The following is an 18,114-nucleotide window of genomic DNA, read 5'->3' as shown; positions in this document are numbered from 1 at the left end:
TCCCTTCCCTTCCCTTCCCTTCCCTTCCCTTCCCTTCCCTTCCCTGGGGAGCCTCCAAGGCCTCCCGCTGGGGCTGGGAGTGGGGCACCTGGCCCAACCACGAGGAGAGGGGACTGGCCCCCGCTGGGGAGGCAGCCCTTCGGGTGGGGGGAGGCATGCTGGCGCAGGACCGTTGGGGACGAGGCTCTGGAGGGCAGGGCCCAGCCGAGCCCCAGAAAGGGCGGCTGGGGCACGAGGCGCCGCAGGCAGGTCTGCCCCCACCCCGCTTCAAGCGCAGGGCACGAGAGCAGGCACGTCCTGCCAGACGCCGAGCCCCCTGCCCAGGGACGGGGCAGCTCCGGGCGCGGCCAGCGACCCCTGGGGGCTGGACCCTACCTTCATCCGGAAGAAGGTGATGCTGGTCAGCAGGTCCACCGTGGATTTCAGGTCCTGCAGGCGCTCCCGGCTGCTGGCTGGGAAGTTGTTCTGTGGGCAGGGAGAGCAGCTCGCTCTTGCACGGGCAGCTGCGCGGGGGCCCAGGGGCCGCTCCGGCAGCCCCCCCCCGCCACTCAAACGCAGGGTCGGCAGCGACCCTGTGGCTTCGTCAGCCCCGTGTTCCTGCCGGGGCGGCCACGCGCGAGGGGTGCATCGTCCTCGTTGCCCCCTTGCCGCAGGCGCACCTTGCCGAGCGGCCACAGCCCGGCACGGTGGGCTGCCCGGGGATGCCGCTGCCCGACGCCAGCCCTGCCGGCAGCCCCTTCCCGCCCTGCCTCCTGGACTGCAAGGTCTGAACAGCCCCTTCGGTGACACAGGCACGCGCCCACGACACGCAAAGGAGGAGCCCCGCAGAGCCGCCTGGAGCCGTTCCTCGAGGAAGCACGGGCCTGGGGAAAGTGCGGCAGCGGTGAGGGATGCCTTGGCCACACGGGGTCCCCCAAAGAGGGAGCCCCCCCTTCTGGGGAGCATTTCCAGGCACGGAAACACCTTTAATGAATGGCCAACGGCTCCGAGATGCGCGCCGGCTGCACTTGGGGGACAATCAACCGGGAGCCCATTTACGCAACAGAGTCTTATCATTATAAATTAGATTTAATTACATTTTACTGCCGCTCACGCTAGCTTACTATTTTGGGCGGCCGAATGAACCAGCATCTCATCCAAGGATTAACTAATTTTTTCCAATAATGAGCGGCGTGACTCTGCAATGTGTAATTATGCGCTTCCCAGAGGGCACGTCCTCGCGCTGCCTCTTTCTCGCGAGTGACGTGGGGGAGATGCTTCCCCGGGAGAGCCAAATCCGCCCACGCCAGCCAGGCGGCCGAGCGGAGCGCGAGGCACGGAGGCCCCGTGCCCACCGGGCCCAGCGTCTCGGCCACGAGGCGGCGCGCCAGCCGCCCACGGGATTGCTCCGGCAGGATGGTGTGGGGCCTCCCGCCGCCCAGCCACGGGCCCACGCGGGCCGGCCACCCCGACGGGGAGGGAGCACACGGCCAGCAAGGCGAGGGGCAGTGATCGCCTGCTCTTTCACGAAACCGTCCAGGCCCTTTTAAAGCCCCCCGGATGGGCGGAAGAGGAAGGATCCAGCATGGCGGCACGGAAGGAATTGCAGGGGTGGCGTTGGCGTCAGGAAGGCTGAAGCTAGGAATGAACTAGGCACCCCCAGACTGACCGGCCGAGACCGACGGCCGAGGATCCGCTCACTGGGCCCAATGAACTTCGCCCCAGAGGCAGAAAGAGTCCGGCAGAAGAACGCTCAGAGCCACTGCCCTTCGTCTTTGAGAAAATTATCTACTTATTAAACACTTCTCTGTTCCACCCCCTGGAGGACCTCATGGGATGGCTTACATGAGGAATCATGGAGAGGAGGAGGCAGAAGTGCCAAATGGCTGGAGAAGGGCCAATGTTGTCCCTGCTTTCAAGAAAGGGAAAGACGACCTGGGAGCTACAGGCCAGTCTGTCTGACATCAGTCGCTGGGAAAATTTTGGAGCAGGTTATGAAGCGCTCAGTCTGCAGACACCCTGGAAACAACGCAGTGATGGCTTGAAGCCAGCACGGATTCCTCGGGAACGAATCCTGCCAGACAACTCCGATTTCATTTTTGGACTGGGTAACCTCCCCGGTGGACGGCAGGAATGCTGTGGACGCAAGTCATCTTGACTTCTGCGCAGCTTTTGGCAAAGTGCCACATGGTCTCCTGAAAGGCAAGCTAGCTGAAAGCGGGCTGGATGGAGCAACGAGCAGCCGGATCCACCGTTCTCTACAGAACCAGGCGCAGAGAGCTCATCACCAGCTCCTTCTCGGACTGGGGAGAGGGGGCGGTGGGGATGGCAGGACCCACTTCTTGGCCCCGTGCGCTTCGACATTTCCATAACTGACTTAGATGAGGATGTGCAGGGAACCATGATCGCATCTGCAGATGACACAACCTGGGCGGGAAAGCTCACACCCCGGAAGGCAGGAAAAAGGTCCCCGGGGAGCTCGGCGGGTTGGAGCGCAGGGCTGAAAACTGCGGAATGACGTGCAAGAGGGGCCAACGCCACGAAGAAGAACCGAGACGCGCCCCGGCAGGACGGGGACACTCGGCTCAGCAGGGCTGCGAGCGGGACGGAGCCTGGAACCGCCGCAGAGCACAAGCGGCGCATGAGTCAACGTGTGAGGGGCTGAAAAAGGGCAAATGCTATTTTGGGCTGCATCAAGAGAAGCATCCCTTCCAAGTCCCGGGGAGAACGAGGCCCCCTCTGCTCAGCACTGGCGAGGCCTCCTCGGGAGCGGTGTGGCCGGTTCTGGGCACCACGGCTAAGAGGGAGGAGACAAGCCGGAAGAGGTTCAGACGGGCAGCAGGGGTGATGTGGGGACTGGAGGCAAGGCCCGGTGACAAAGGACGACGACAGCTGGGCCTGGTCGGCCTTGCGGAGAAGACTGAGGGGAGACAGGCAGCACCCTACAAGCGCTTGCAAGGCTGCCCCAAAGAGGAAGGCCAGGATCTCTCCTCGCTCATCCCAGAGGGCAGGACGTCGAACAACGGGCTCAAGGTACACGGAGCCAGATTTCCGCTAGGAACCAGGAGGAACCTGGCAGTCGGAACAGCAGGCAGTGGGACCAACTACCAGGGGGAGGGAGGCGGTGGGCTTCTCCCAGGCCTTTCTAAGCCATTATTAGCTTGGCCGAAGCCAGGACCGGGACACACGACCCCTGTGTTTGCACTGACCCAGCGCCCCACCACAGGATGAGCTGGGCTGAAAAGGGGCAGAAGCAAATCGGAGAATGGCCTCACTGAGCCTCAGAGCGCGTACACTCTGGGATGCCCGGAGCCCGGAAGCGCCCACGAGGAAAAGAACGGTGCCATCCCGCCAGCCTGTCCGTGGGCCTCGGGGCGAGCTGCGAGCGGGATCCTCGGGGCCACAGCCCCTGGGGAGGCTGCAGACGCGCTGCCCTTCCTCCCCTCTGAGACTGGGGGTGGGGGGTGCCGTGGCCCACTTCACAGCTCCGCTGGATGAGTGCCTGGAACGGCCTGCCAGAGCACTCGGGAATGCTGAGGCGCTCCGGAGACGCCGCGGTGCTTGGCACTTACCCTGTACATGGACAGGTCAATTCGGAGAGAATTGTGCAGCTGGTCCAGGAGTTTAACGAACCGCTCTTTCTGTGGGCACAGGAAAGGGAGAGGAGAAAACGGGCTGCAGGCAAGCTTTAAAAGCAGCCCATAGTGATCCCTACGCAGAGCTGAAACAGGAGCCCCCTTTCCGAGAAGCATTCACCCCTGGGACCCACCGTCTGCATCTCTGGGGGTGCAGGGGAAGACGGGGGGGGAAGCCTCTGTGGCTTCTGCGTGAGAAGAGCGGCCCCCCCACAGTCATATGGGGTGGGATCGCTCTGCAAAGGGGCTTCTCACCACCTTGCAGGAAAAGGCAAATTCCCCTGCAGGGAAGGCTCCTTTTTGAAAAGCAAGCCGCTCTTGCCCCCTAAATGTCCCCTCTGCCTCAGGGGCAAACAAGCCCATGATCCCCGGTGCAACTCGCCTTGCTCCTCAGAAAAAATGCCCAAGCAGCTCACTTGGGAGCACGGGGCCACGGAACGTGGAGCAAAGAGCAAGCCGCCCTCCCTGCCCACGTCGCAGCCACCCTGCTGTTGGAGGGGAGCGCGGCTTTGCTGGTCTCCCGCAGCAGCCACATATCCTTGCTCACGAGGAGCCTTCTGTTGCCGGAGGAGCCGCGCCTCGTTCAACCCACTCCGCCGGTGTGTGCCCGTGTTGGGCACGGCGGGGCCCTGGCCTCCGAGAGCCCCGTCTCGGCTGCCTCGGGAGGCGTTCCCAGGCGGGCAGGTGGGCCGGCTCCTTCCCGCCGGCCCCACAGCCCCACGGCCCCCGTGCAGAGGGGCCGGGCACTCACCCCAAAGTTGGAGGCGGAGAAGCGGTCCGAGGCGGAGACGTGGGTGGAGGCGGTGGTGTGGGCGAAGTAGGCGTTGATGTTGGCCAGCAGGGTGCTCATCACGGCCGGCACGCCGGGGCACATGTACTTGGAGGAGAGACACGCAAAGTGCCTGTGGGGCAGACGGGGCTCAGAGCGCTCTCCGCGGCCCGGCCGCTCCGCAGCAGCCACGGCACGCCGTCTGCAGAGGGGGGCGGGCCCGGCCACCCCAAGGCCCCCTGCTCATCGCGGCGTGCGCAGCGGCCGGCCAGGCCAGAGCGCCCGCAGCACTGCCCGCGTCTCCACGGGAGGCGCACCAAGTGGGCCGGGCCACGGCTACAGGGAGAAGGGCGAAACCGGGCCGCCCACGGCCCGTCTCCCCAGGAGAAAGCCCAGCCCCGGCCCGTGATACAGAACAGCAGCCCTGAAGCAGGATCAGGCCCAGGGCCACCCAGCCCAGCTCCCCCCGCATGCAGCGGTCAGCCAGAGCAGGGGGGCACGGCCCCACCTGCCCAGGCTGCTGAGCTGCTGCTGTGTGCAGACACAGCACCTCTGATGGCGGGGGCGGCGCGTGGCCGGCCTCCCCGTGGCCCCAATAGCCTCACGAAGCGGCCTGATCCCCCTGCAGCCCCGCAGGAGGGCGGCCACCCCCGCTCCCCGTGGCAGCAGAGTCCGCCATTCAGCTCCTCGCCCTGGAAAGATGTCCCCCTTTTGGCCTGCCCCGGACCCCCCCCCAAGCAGCTCCATGGGGTGACACCGCTGAGCTCGGGGGTGAAAGGAAGGGGAACAGCCCTTCCTGCCCACATTCTGCCCCCCCACACCTCCCCGGGCAGGCCTTTCTCCGGGGCCGGCGGTTGTAACACAACCCTCCAGCCTCGTCCTAGCTGGCCCCTTTGCCCACTCCATCCTGGGGGGCACATGAGGCAGGCAGCCCTTGCCGACCATCCAGGCACAAGCAGAAGGGTCCGAAGCCCTCTCTGAGCGTGGGCGCTGTGGGGAGAGACCCCTTCCTACCCCCAGCCACCCAGCAGGTCAAGCGAGGTCTGGCACTCCCGCCTGTGGCCCCAAAGCACCGACTAGTCGCCCAACGGCCCCGGCCAACGGCCCCATCGTCCCCGCAGCTTGCCGCGCTTGGCCTGCCCGCGAGGGCTCCTCCAGCGGTGAGAGGCCCCTCTCCGAGGGAGGCGCACCGGCAGCATCCCGGGTGGGTCTGACCCAAAGGGGCCTCCTCACGGCAGCCCCCCACTGGCCGGCCAAGCGCCTCCAGCGTGCACGCGGGCAGGATGTGCCCCCTCCACTCGCTCCAGCCGGCCCCGGGCATGGCAGAAGCCATCCTGGCACTCCCCCAGCGGCCCCCCGACTGCCAGCCTGAGACGTGCCCCCCCCCCCACTCCCAGCCCTGCCAACCGGAGCGCATGGCCTCTCGCCCTGTCTTTCCACCCCACCGCCATGGGCACCGCCTCTCCTTCTCCAGGGCCGTTTCTCTCCGGCCGGTTGCTTCTCTCAGCCTATGAGCCCAAAGTGCCTCAGAATGATTCTAGGGAGGGTCCCCCACCCCTTCTGCACTTTAATGAGAACAATGAAATTAAGACAATGCAAATGAGGCCGCTTCCTTCCTGCAGATGGCAGAATTGGCCTGAAGGAATTTGCACGGTCTCTGGACCCTCCGGGACTCGGCTTGTGCAGCGCCGAAGGAGTGCAGCTGCCCCCCCCCACTGCACCCCCCCACCCTGCTCCATTGCTGGCACCTGGGCACCGGGGGCCCAGCCGGGCAGCCTGTGAGCTGGTGCTGGCCGAACTGGAGCGCCTGGGCAAAGCCCCCGAGGGGGAGCCCGGCCACCGCAGCAGCGAGGCCCACCCTGGGGAGAGAGGCGCCCCGCCTGCCCCCCCGCCTGCCGCAGGCCGTCAGAGGGGCGGTGCGACGGCCACGGGCCCCTCCCCAGCCTCCAGCAGCCTTGCTGCTGAAATGCCCCGGGCTGCTCTGGGGGGACTTCACTGCATCAGCGCACCCCCCTTTCAGTGGCAGGGCTGCTCCCACCAGTGCCTGGAACCGTGGCCGGGGGGACTCACGTCATGGCCTGGTAGATGGACTCGATCCCGTAGCGCATGGCAAACTCATCCACAATCTCCTGGCCCGTCTCGTCAAAGTACACCTTCCAGGCATCGTCCCCTTTGGCGTCTGGGATCTTCACCACCCCGTTCCCCTGAACGTCCGTCAGGTGGTGGAAAACGTTCTGCGGGGAAAGCGAGGCTGGTCCGGAAGAGGCAGCGGCTGCCCCCACGGAAAGCCGGGCGGTTCGAGTCCTGGCTGGACCGAGGCAGGTGGGCGCAACCGCACGGGAGAAAACCGAAGCTGCTCTGTGCTCTTCGCCTGCTGCCGAGAGGCTGCTCAGGGGTCCACGCTGCCCGAAATCTCGCCGGGTGACCTTAGACCCCCCCCACCTAAGCAAATTTGCGGGTGGTTCCGCTGCTGCAGCCTTGCTCCCCTGCCAGAGCCCCAACTCCCAGCACAGCGGAGCCCCTGAACAGTCGTGCCATTTGGAGCAACTCTCTCCCAAAGCGAGCAGCAGCACCGCACAAGGAATCGTGGCTGGCACAGGGCCCACCCCGCGGCCCGTTCTGCAGCTCGGTCAGCCCGACGGGGCTACAGAAAGCCCCACACAGGCCACCACAGGGACTGGGGCCGGTTCCAGCCCTGCGGCGGACTGGCTTGCCCTCAGAGAGCAGCTGTGAAGTGGCTTGCGTGATCAGGTGCGGGGCGGGCTCCTCCGTGCCCAGCGCAAAATGGCCCCTCCAGGCTGGAAACAACTTTTCAGCCCCGCTGAAACCTCTTCTGGGGGTGTTATGAAAAGCCGAGGTGGTGGGGCAGATGAAGAGGGTAGAGGAAGAACCGAAGGAAGCGCCGGCCCCGGTGTTCTGCTAGACCCTAACGGGCGGCTTCCCGATGGTGCGGCTGTTGTGCAAATCGGTTTCCTAGCAGAATCCCCATGGATGCATTTACTCACGAGCAGCCACTGGGCTCCTGGCCTCGTCCAGCTTCCACCTGCCCCTGCGCTGTAGTCATGGACAGAGGCACCAGTGGGGGGGGGGGCCCACCTCACCCATCCTTGAAAGGATGCCCATTGAATGGATCCAGGCTTCCTCTGCACTGGACCCCATGCCTGAGTTTCCGGAATTTGGCTGCCTGGTGCAGCACAGCCATGAGGACTAGAATCTTACCCATTTTAAAGCGTAGGACCTGAGATTTCTAGGAATTTAATCAGAACTCGCACGTTTGCACTGCAATAAACAGTGGTGCAGGAGAGGCCAGCAGGCCGTGAACGTTAAGCTCCTGCTGAAGCACCTGCCAGCAGCTTGACGGGCTTAACGGGCAGAGCACTTCAGAGGACACGCCTGGCCTTCCCGGAGGGCTGCCTGCCCACATGACCCGGACGGCTCTCTGGGGGCCAGCAGGAGCTTCTCAGCGGGCCAGAGCCAGTGAGGAGCAGGGCCAGGAGGCTGGGAGCCGAGGAGCCGCTTCCACGAGGGGGGGTTGCGCGGCATTCCTCCCCGTGGGGGCAGAGCGGAGGGGCTGCATGTACCTCGTGCAGGCAGGTGTACTGGACGTGGTAGGGGGCCACCTTCTCCTCCCCTTTGATCTCCACGCTGATCTGCAGGCGGATGGCGCCCGACACGGCCGACTTGTCGGTCCTTTTCTCTGGAACGGGAAGGGAGCGTGTCCACGGGGCCCATCACCTCGGCCCGGGTGGCCACAGGGGCATGGAGCCGGGCGGAAGCCAGCTGGCCACACGGCCTGCCGGGAGCTGCCCGGGGGCTGCTTGGCGCACGGAGCCTGGGCGGGCAGATGCGGCCCCTGCCTGCCGGTGGTGCCCCAAAGCAGACGAGGGCCACGCCCCCGCCCCAAAAGGGGCCGCTTGCCCCAGCCGACGAGGAGAGACAGAAGCCGAGCCCACCCTGCGAAGGGGCTCTGCAGGGCCTGCTTGGCGGCGGGGTGGGAGAGCACACACGGCCCCACGGCCCATGGGCCCCTGCCGGCCCCGTGGGACCAGCCGCCCGCCGGACGTCTCCCTGGCCAGCAGCCCATGCCCACGTGGCTCGCGGTCCCCGCAGTCTCAGGCAGGACCCTGCCACGGGGAAGGGCCCCCCAACCCTCTGCTCACGCATTGCTTCCCTCTGCATCGTTCCATTCTAGAGAAAGGCCCTGGGGGGCACTTGAAGGCGCAACGCACAGTGCCCGGGCTCACAGGCCGGGGCATGCGCTCCCTCGTGGCACGGCTGGTGGGCGCGATTCTCCAGGCAGGTGCCGAGGCAGTTCCGCCTCCCTGCATCCCGGGCCCCCGGGTTCCCATGTGCTGCGCGCCCCGGGATGCTCAGCCCCCCAGAAGCTCCCCCGCCAGGCTCCTCCCGGTTGCAGCTGGGGGGCGTTTGCGCTTGGTGGCCCTGGCTCGCTCCGGAGCTGTCGGCTGCTCTCCGCGTCCCGGCCCCCCAAGGCCGCCGTGCCCCCCGCACAGGCCCCCGCCCCAGCCGCATGGGCCCCCGCGGCCTCCGAGGCGGGAGAGGCGCGCCGCGAGGCTGAAACTGACCCAGGTTGTACCAGACGTCCATCTCGCCGCTCAGCGTCCGCACCTCGATGATGGTTTGCCCCAGGAAGTCATCGGACTCGCGCTTCAGCCTCTGCTTGACGCGGGACTTGATGTCGTCGTCCTCGTCCCAGACGCGCACCTTGATGCGGTCCGAGGAGTTGTGGCACTCGCTGCGAACAGGGCAAGAGAGGCGACTGTGGCGTGCGCTGGCCCCCGAGGCCACGCGGCCCCCGAGGGTGGACCTCTCGCTCCTTCTGCATCCGGGGGGCAGCGGGGCTTCCTTCGCAGAAAGAATCCGTCAGCCACAGCCGGCGTGGCACCCGCCAGGGGATTCTGGGGGTCCCGCAGTGGAGACCCCGCACCAGGGCAGGCCCCGCCGGGCACCCCCCCACACACACAAGAACATCACTGTGTTCACTTGTACACCACCCAATAGCCAAGGGTCTCTGTGCAGTTAACGAATGTTAAAAACACACAACCAAGAAAGGGGAAAAAGTAACGCAAGGTAATGAAGCCATCATAATCGCAACCATTTCCCAGGAGACCGAGCGGGGGGGACAAAGAGAGGCCCACCACCCGTGCCCAGAGGCTCCCTGCTACACACACACGCACAGGAAATAGCCAGGTGACGCACAAGCAGCCGACAAACAATCACAGACGTCTCTCTCTCACACGAGCGTGTGTGCGCAGCGTGTCAAGCGCCAATCTGCCCCCCCCCCCAGGCTTCCTGGCACTCGCCCCCGCGGCCCCCTGTGAGAAAAGGCCAGGCGAGTCGGCGGGAGATGCGGTCCTCCTCCCCATCCCGCACACCGGGCCACCCTGGCGCTCACCGACCCCTGGCAGAGCCCCCCTCACAGGGTGGTTGTGAGGCTGGGGGGGGGGCGAGCCACGCGTGCTGCTTGGCTGCTTGCGAGGGAGGGAGGGCGGGAGCCACGCGACCCGCCAAGGAACGGCTGGGGCAGGCAAGGGGCTGGGGGGGCTGCCCCGGCCGGGATCCCCGCATCCCGAGGCAGCTGAGGACAGGGGGCTGCAGGCCAGGCCGAGGCCCTGCCTGGACAAAATGGTTCGAGGCGGCAGGTGGGCAGGGGGCAGGAAAAAGGCAGGGGGGCCGGGGGGGCTGACTCCCACCCCCGCTGCCCTCTGGTGCAGAAAAGGGAAGGGCGGGGGAACGTCCCCCACCAAGGAGAGCTGGCGGCAAGGCAAGGCCTGGGGGCTCAGGGCTGCCAACACCCCCGTGCTTGGGGCTTGCCCGAGTGGCCCCGGGCCCGCAGGCAGTGGCCAGGCCGGGCCGGGGCCGGCACACGCTTCTCCCAGGCAAGCTCCCCTCCGGGTGCGAGGAGGCGGGCGGCTGGTCCGGAGAAGGGCTTCAAGCCCGCCCTTTCCCTGCCTGCCCAGGGCACGCCATCGTGCGTGGCACCGGCCGGTGCAGGACGGGGGGACCTCCGGCGGGACGTGGCCCCTGCCACACGCGAGGCCTTCGAGCGCCCTCCTCCAGGGGCCTCCCACAGGCAGTGGAGCCCCAGTTCCCGCCGCCTTTATGGGGGCGCAGACACAAGACCCTCTGCTGATGCAGGCGCTTCGTGAGAAGCTTGCCAAGCCGGGCGGGGGGCACGGCAACCCATTCCTCTGGGGAGCAGCCCCTTCCAGGCAAGGAAGAGAGAGGCCTCTTTGGGCCGAGAGCCCTTCCGGCCTGCCCCGAGATGCCACGGGGGACCGCCGGGCAGCGGCTCCTGCAGCCCGCGACCCACCAGGCGAGCGCCCCGCCACAGGCTTGCCCGCTCGGGCTTCGGCTGCTTTAGAAAGGCAACGGGGATGCGAAGACAGAAGGGGGGAACTGGGCCACATGCACTCCGTGCAGCCCCCGTGCCAGTCCCGCGGAAGGGGCCCCGGGCCCTTCCCAGGCCGCCCCCTCGGCCCTCTGGTCTAGCAGGGCCTTTTACGGCAATTCAGGGCTCATTTTAAGATCCTGCTGATTGAGACAAAAGCGCCACAGGAAGGGGAACGACGCGGGAGGCCTCCCCAAGCAGCCAGTCCCCGCCGGCCTGATACCCGCGCTCACTGGAGCCCCCCGCGGCACGTGAGGGTCTGGGCCGCAGCGCGCCACCTCCACGCCCTGCGGGGCACGGGGCCCGGCGCAGAACAGCTGGTTGCCGCACACCGCGAGCCGCGAGCCCGGCATCGCCCGGCCGTTAACATGGCGACAGCCTCGCCGATCGATGGCCACAGTAAGCCGGGCACACGCGCCACGCTTCGAGCCTGCGCACATGCGGAGCACACGGGCCCAGCCAGGCCAGGCCGGGCTGCGGGGACGGCGCCCACCAGAAGGACCCCTTGCACGCGATTTGGAGGCACAGAAGCACGGCAAGTCATCGGCCGCGCCCGGCTCCAGCCGGCTCTGCTCACATGATGCAGCTCTCCGGTCTTTCCTGAGCACCCCCAGCCACCTCCTGTGGAGGCCCGTTCCACATCCAAGGGGTCCTCACCTCATTTGGGCGCGCCCGAGGCAGGCGCCCGAGCGCTTCGCCGAGAGGGCCACATCCCCCGGCTGCGCCCCTTTCGGGGGGCTTCGGAAAGCCTCCTAGGCTAAAGCCTCCTAGGCTAAAGCGACAATCCACACAAGCGCCACCTATGCAGAGGCTCCCACTGCCTGCGGATCCGCAAGGTTCCCCTTAAAGCGGCAACCAGCTCCGCGGCCTTCGCCGAGAAATAAAGGGGGGAGGCGCAGCTCTCCTGGGAGGACCCCTCCGGCCGCCTCTGCTCAGTGTCCCCTGCCCCAGAACGAGGCCGCCACACGAGGTGGCCGGGCCAGGGGGGCGCCACGGAGCACCCCTGCCCTCGCTACCGACGGCTGCCGGCATCGGCTGGGGAGGGGAGACGGCATGGCCGACTCAGCCACGGCCGGCTGCACGGGACGCGGCCGACTGCCATCAAATCCTCTCGAGCGAGCCGGCCAGCTGGGAAATCAGCAGCGGCAGCCTCCGGAAGGCTTCTGCCGGCCCTGCAGTCTTTCCCACAGGAGCCCTGCATCCTGCCAGAGCCCAAGGACAGGCACGAGCACTCCCTGCGGAGCCTCGCTCCCGAGCCGCCTTCGGAGGCTGCGTTGCCCGGAAACGTTGTCGGCAGAGAGGCAGCGAGGCCTCCGGCCCAGGCGGCGGGCAGCTCCCTCCCCTGCTTTTCTGGAGGAGCGGGTCGCAGCTGCCCCACGGAAATGGGCGCCTCAGACTGCAGCCCTGCTGGCTCAGAGAGGCCCGTGCTGGCCGGGGAAGCCAGGATGAAGCCAGGATGAGGCCTCGGGGGCATGCAGCCGGTGTTGCCTACACCCTGGCAGGAGCCTGGACGCTGCGGGAGGGGCTGGGGAGGCCAACGGGGAGGTAACCCCTGGCAGGCCGAGCCGCCCCAGATGGTGAGGCGCTGCCATCTCTCAGCGGCCGGGGACACTGCCTGAGGCTTAATGGGTCAGACGGCCTCTTGCAGGCGGCGGCGAGAGCCTCCCCTTTCTGCGGCTCTCTCAGCAGCGAGCCCCTTCCCCGCCTTCCTTGCGCCACTGCAGCCGCCCCCCGGAGCTGCCAGCTACCAAGGTACCTCCCGGACCAACGCGGGAGTCGCAAGCCTGCTGCCCCCCTCCCCTTTCCAGCGGAGCAAGACGGGAGCTCATGGAATACCCTTCTCCGCGGGAGCCTCACAGGCTTTGCCGAGACGAGATGCAGGGCTGCTTTCTACGAGAGCACGAATCAAGCTGATGCTCCCCCTCCTCTGTGCAAGCAGCTTCTGCCCATGTGTGAAGTTCCCCTGCAGAGGAGGGCAGAACGCGCTCCAACGGAGCAAAGCTCAGGGAACCCAGGTTCCATTTGGATGCCAGGAAGCACTTCCGGACAGTCAGGACCCCGAGGGTGTGGAATGGGCTTCCCCAGGAGGTGGCTGAGGCCCCATCGGTGCGGGTGTTCAAGGACAGGCTGGACGTCCACATGGTGGGCATGTTGTGAGAGGAGCCGGCTGGAGCCAGGGGTCAGACTAGATTGCCTGGGAGACCCTAGGTCACTTTCAGACTGGAGCAGCCTCTTCTCCCTTTTCTTTCCCCAGAGCCTGGACTCCCGCTGTCCTGGTGGCTCAGGAGCCCTTCCAGCCAAACAGGGAGTGCCTGGTGCCACATGACCGTCCCGCCTGGCTGGGGTGGCGCTGCTCATGGCTCTCTGCCCCTGCCCTTCTACGGAGTCCCGCCCCCCAACCGCCCCGTGCCCCAGCAGGCTTGGCTCTCTGCTGCTGGCTGCTCTCACCTGCTCTGACCCCCAACCTGGCCTTGCTGGCGAATCTCACCGAACCCCAGCCCCAGCCCCAGCCCCAGCCCCAGCCCCAGCCCCAGCCCCTGACTTGGGGAGCCACCTGCCCACACCTTCCCAAGCTTTGCACTCCCCGAATCTGGCTGGGAAGGCAGCACTGCGAGAAGCCCCCCACCCCCCGCAAGCTCAGGCTCTCAGGGCAGGCTTGGTGTGCAGCACGTGGGGGCCTGTGCGGCCCCCACCCCAGCAAAGCAGGAGGCCTCCGAGCTTGGCACCCCCCACGGCCTCCGCCTGCACCCGCTCCCCCGGCCGGCCTCCGGGCTGGGTGCCGCGAGGCTCATTATGCTAATGACCCTGCAGTCCCGGGAAGTGGGCAGGCGCTTCGGCGTCTGGACCAAGGCGACGCGTGTCCTTCACGTTCCAATCAGGCAGCCAAACGGGCAGGCGTGATCCGCCCAACGCGAACGGCTGCCATGTGCCCCACGGGCGTCCAGCGCACTCACGCCGCGTCACGCGTGCCTCTGGAGAAAGCCGGCCAGGCTGGCAAGCGCAGCCACGGCCTGCTCCGTGAGCCCCGCCATGCTTCTGGCACCGGTTCGGCCGGTGCCGCGGGTGCCCCCAACTGCTCTGGGGGGCTTGCCGAAGGCGCCTGCCCGCAGTGCCCTCCTCACCTCAGCCGTGGCGCAGAGGCCCCCCCGAGAAGCCCCGGAGCTGGCCTGACGACCCGCGAGTGCCTTGCCCCCAGCACCGCGGCCACCTCCAGGGCTCCGTTCCCCTGAGGTGGCCCGGAGGGCCTTCCGAGCACCCAAATTCTCCCCCTGCCCTCTCCCACCTGCCACAGGGTCAGACTCTAGGCGTTGGAAGGGGCCAGAGAGCCCCGGGGCTCAACCCCTGCCCAGCACAGGATTCCCAGTGAGACCATCCCTCTCGGGTGGCTGCCAGCTGCACCTGGGTGCCTCCCAGCGAGAGAGCCCACCCCTGGGTCAGGGGCTCTGCTGTCCTGTTGCTCGGGCTCTAAAGGATGTCTTCCTGGCACCGAGCAGGTTTGGGGCTTCCTGTAACCTGAGCCTGTTATTCCATGTGCTGCACTCCGGAATGGACAAGATGTGACCCTGCCCCCCTTTCAGGCACTTGTGGGGTGCCCTGCCCTCTCCCCACAGGCTTCTCCCCTCGAGGCTGGAGAGGCGTTCCAGTGGGGCAAAGCTCAAGGACCAGGCGTCAGGCCGGGTGTCAGCAAGTGCTTCCTGGCAGTGCGGACGCCTAGATACTGAATGGGCTCCCAAGGTCGAGGCCCCACCGGAGCGGGTGTCCAAGGACAGGCTGGGCGTGCACATGGTGGGCATGTCGTGAGCAGAGCTGGCTGGAGCCGAGGGTCAGACTAGCTGGCCCAGGAGACCCCTTCTGGCTTGCTCTGGTTCTCTGTTTCCAATAAATAACCACCATTAAATAGTGCTGGGCACCCGATACGCGGATACTTACAAGTGGAACTTCTCCTCCCAGACGGGATTCAGATTCCCAAAGATGGTTTTTGTCCGCTTCTTTGTCTTGCCCACCTGGACAGTCACGTAGGGGTCGCTGGAGCCCGTTTTGTCCTTGGCCTGCAGGCCCTGAGCGCACAGCACTGCGGGGAGGAGCGTGTGGCTCAGGCCGGCCCCCGGGCGCTCGGGGGGCCGTCGCACAGCACGGCATGCCCGGGGGCGCCCGCACCCGGATCCCCCCCCTCACCTGTGATGGTGATCTTGGCCGACCACTTGGACGTCCCGTCCAGGACGCTCTGCTTCACCGTCTTCATCTGCTGCAAGTGGCTCGTCTTGCTCTCGCTGAAGACCTCCTGGATCAGGTCGAAGATCTCCGGCTTGTTCCTCTCGCGGATCTTCATGCGGTCCTTCATGGCCATGATGAGGCTCTGCGTGCGGTCCTCGGCCCCGTGCTTGGAGCTCTTCTCCGCCGCTCCTGCAGGAGACGGGAAGAGGCAGTCACGGGCGGCCCCCCGGCCGAATGGAGTGGGGGCCGCATGGTGTGGGCAGCTGCCGGGGGGCCTCGCTGGCCTCCCCTTCCCATGCAAGCAGAGCCCCCCGCGTCCTCTGCTGCTCCCACCGAGACAGACCCTCCCCAAGACGCGCTCTCGGCCGCGCCCCCTTCTCTCCCTCTGGGGACCTGGGTCGCTCGAGCAGGGGCCCCTCAGGCCTGCATCTTGTGCCACTCCCCACTTTCCTTGGGGTCAGAGAATCGCGGGGCTGGGGGGGACATCGGTCCAGCCCCCACTCAGCACGGGACTCCAGGTAAAGCCTCCCCAAGCTTCACACCCAGGTGGCAGCCCAGCGGCACCTTGAACGTCCCCCGGGCCACGGGCTCCATAGCCGAGCTGCTCAGACGGCCGGGACGCCTTTCCTCACGTCCTGCCACAACCCGGCCTCCTGGAAACGAGCCCGCTGGTCTGCGTCCTGCACTCTGGGCCGAGCCGAGCCGGAAGACACCCTGGCTCTCCTTCCAGGTACTTGCCGAGTGCCGTCCTACCTCTCTTCAGGCTTCCCTTCCGGAGGCTGAGCATGCCCAGGTCCCTCCATCCCTCCTCACAGGGCTTTGCTTCCAGACTGCTGCCCACCCCCGAACCCCTCCAGGTTGCCCGCATCCTCCTTAAACTGCGGTGCCGGGGCCGGACGCAGACCCCAGGTGAGGTCAAGCAGTGCTGCGCTCTGTTTGGTGCGGGCTTGACAACAGTACACAACCCCCTTTCGCACTGGGATAGCCCCTGGGCCCGCGCCGGGGCTGGTGGAGAGCCGGCCGACGGAACGGCGGTGCCAGCAGCCAGCACTGGGGGAGCCGATCCGTGCGTGCGGAGGGGACAAGTCCACACGGCTCCGCCTGGCTTCTTTGCCTCTGTGGCAAGTCGGCCGGGCCACAGCGCTTGTGCCACAAGCGGGACATGCGCGGAGCCACGCAACCGGCATTCCCGCCACACCCTCCTGACGGCATGATTTGACCCGGGGGCTCTTCCTTCCTGTGCGCAATCCCACCAGAAGCGATTCACCCCCGAGGCTGCCTGGACCACTCTGGCCCTCCCTGCCGGGACCTGCCGAGGGCCCCACGCTCAGCCGCTAAAATCGGAGAACAGGACAACCCACAGCGAGGCGCCGGTGTGCAGGCTCCCCCAAGACGGAGCCCGTGGGAGCGCAGCACCCGGCCGGGCCACGGAAAGGTGCCGTGCACTTCGAGCAGGGCAAAGCGAGCCCCTGCAGACCGGGGCCGCGCTGGCTCCGTGGGGGTCCACTCAGCCAGCGGTGCTGGCAGGGCCCGTCTGTTCTGCGGAGGGCAGGCCTGAGACGCCCGGGGCAGCCTTGGCGTGCCAGGCGGAGGCGCGGAGGCAGGTCGGCGGGGCGTGCGGGGCTTCCCGCAGAGCGCTGCAGTCTCTCGGCCCCTGACACCCCGTCGGCGGGCGAGGGCAGGGCAGGGCAGGGCAGGGCGGGCGGCGGCTCCCCCTCCGAGTGGCGCAAGCCTCTGGTGCGCAGCCCTGCGGGGGCCCCGATCCCAAGCTCTGACTCGCGGCTGCCAGGGAAGTCTGAAGCGGCGGCGATGCTGCTTGTCTGCGGCGTGAAGGCGGCCTCCCTGCCAGCCATGACTGCACGGGGGTCTTCGCGGCCACGGGCCTTCCCCCCACAGGGCTTCCTCGCGTGGCACGGCCACACTGGGGAGTGCCGGCTGGACAGAAGTGGTGCCCCCTCGCTCCTCCCCGAGGGCCACTTGCCCACGCGGGAGACGCAAGCCTTCCCCGACGGGGGCACAGCAGGCATCTGCTCAGTGGGAGGTGATGCTGGGAAAGGAACCCAAAATAGGCCTGGGAGTTTGAAATTTAAAGCCTCCTTCCTCGCTCGGCACGAGCACGTCTTGGCAGAGCCCCGTGGCAAGGCTGGGCCTGAACTGTCATCCGAGGGGTGGCTCCGTGGCTCCTCAGCGTGTCCGTGGCCCTCGCTGCCCAGGTGGACAGTGTTGCTGACGCCGGAGCGCAGGCAGAGGTGGCGGCCGAGCCACGCGGCTCCCTCCCAGGGCGCCCGGCTGGCTTCCGGGGCTGCTTCGAGAGGGCCGGGGCCAATGGTATTGGCCCCGCGGGAGCCCCTCGCCCTCACGGATCGCTGTGCCCCACGGAGGAGAGGGCTGGCGCAGGAAGGGTCGGGACCGGCTGCAGGGAGCCACCTCCTCTTCCCTGAATCCTGCGCTGCCCTGAGGGCATTTGCCATCCGGCTTTCTCTGCAAACCGTGCGGCCAGCCTGGGCCGAGGTGCATGCCAGATGCCCCGGAGCAGCGCTTCACAGCCCCTCGGCCCATCTCTCTGCCGCGGCCCCGGTTCTGGGGCACACCTCCCATCTCTGCCCTCGCTGAGGCAGGCCGCACCTCTGCACTCAGCCTTGAGAAAGCAAAATTAGAAGCGGTCCAGCGGAGGGCACCACAAACGACCCAGGGCTTGGAAGCACTGCCCTGGGAGGAGAGACGGAAAGAACTGGGCCTGTTCAACCTTGAGAGGAGAAGGCTGAGGGGGACACGGTGTCCCTCTAGAAGTCCCTCCAAGGCTGTCACAGAGAGGAAGGCCAAGATCTCTTCCTGCTGATGCCGGAGTGCGGGACACGGAATAGTCAATTCAGGTTGCAACAACCCAGACTCAGGCTGGACATCGGGAAGAGCTTCCTCACTGTCAGAGAAATACGGCAGTGGATCCAGCTGCCCGGAGAGGTGGGGGGCTCTCCCACTCTGGAGGCATTGAGAAAGAAACCGGGAAGCCCTCTGAGTGGATGGTGTGACCTGATGTCCTGCAACAGCAGGGGGCTGGACTAGATGGCCTTCATGGCCCCTCCCAGCTCTGGGGTTCTGCGCCTCTG

At 67.0% G+C, this 18,114-nt stretch overlaps 1 protein-coding gene across 1 annotated transcript in view; it reads right to left on the bottom strand.

Moving 5' to 3' along the window:
* UNC13B (unc-13 homolog B) overlaps positions 1–18,114 on the bottom strand; it is a 121,123-nt gene that overhangs the window by 26,853 nt on the left and 76,156 nt on the right. Inside the window, exons 23-30 of the mRNA XM_044443872.1 lie at positions 14,969–15,196; positions 14,723–14,864; positions 8,967–9,136; positions 7,965–8,080; positions 6,454–6,617; positions 4,366–4,516; positions 3,552–3,620; positions 376–465 (exon numbers count right to left, since the gene is read on the bottom strand). Of these exons, the coding sequence (XP_044299807.1) occupies positions 376–465; positions 3,552–3,620; positions 4,366–4,516; positions 6,454–6,617; positions 7,965–8,080; positions 8,967–9,136; positions 14,723–14,864; positions 14,969–15,196 (1,130 nt within the window). The remainder of the gene's footprint in view (positions 1–375; positions 466–3,551; positions 3,621–4,365; positions 4,517–6,453; positions 6,618–7,964; positions 8,081–8,966; positions 9,137–14,722; positions 14,865–14,968; positions 15,197–18,114) is intronic.

The sequence above is a fragment of the Varanus komodoensis genome, unplaced genomic scaffold, assembly GCF_004798865.1.
Source record: "Varanus komodoensis strain SLA01 unplaced genomic scaffold, ASM479886v1 scaffold43, whole genome shotgun sequence".
In the NCBI taxonomy this organism is placed as follows: Eukaryota; Metazoa; Chordata; class Lepidosauria; order Squamata; family Varanidae; genus Varanus; species Varanus komodoensis.
This window is presented reverse-complemented; position numbering and strand designations above follow the sequence as displayed.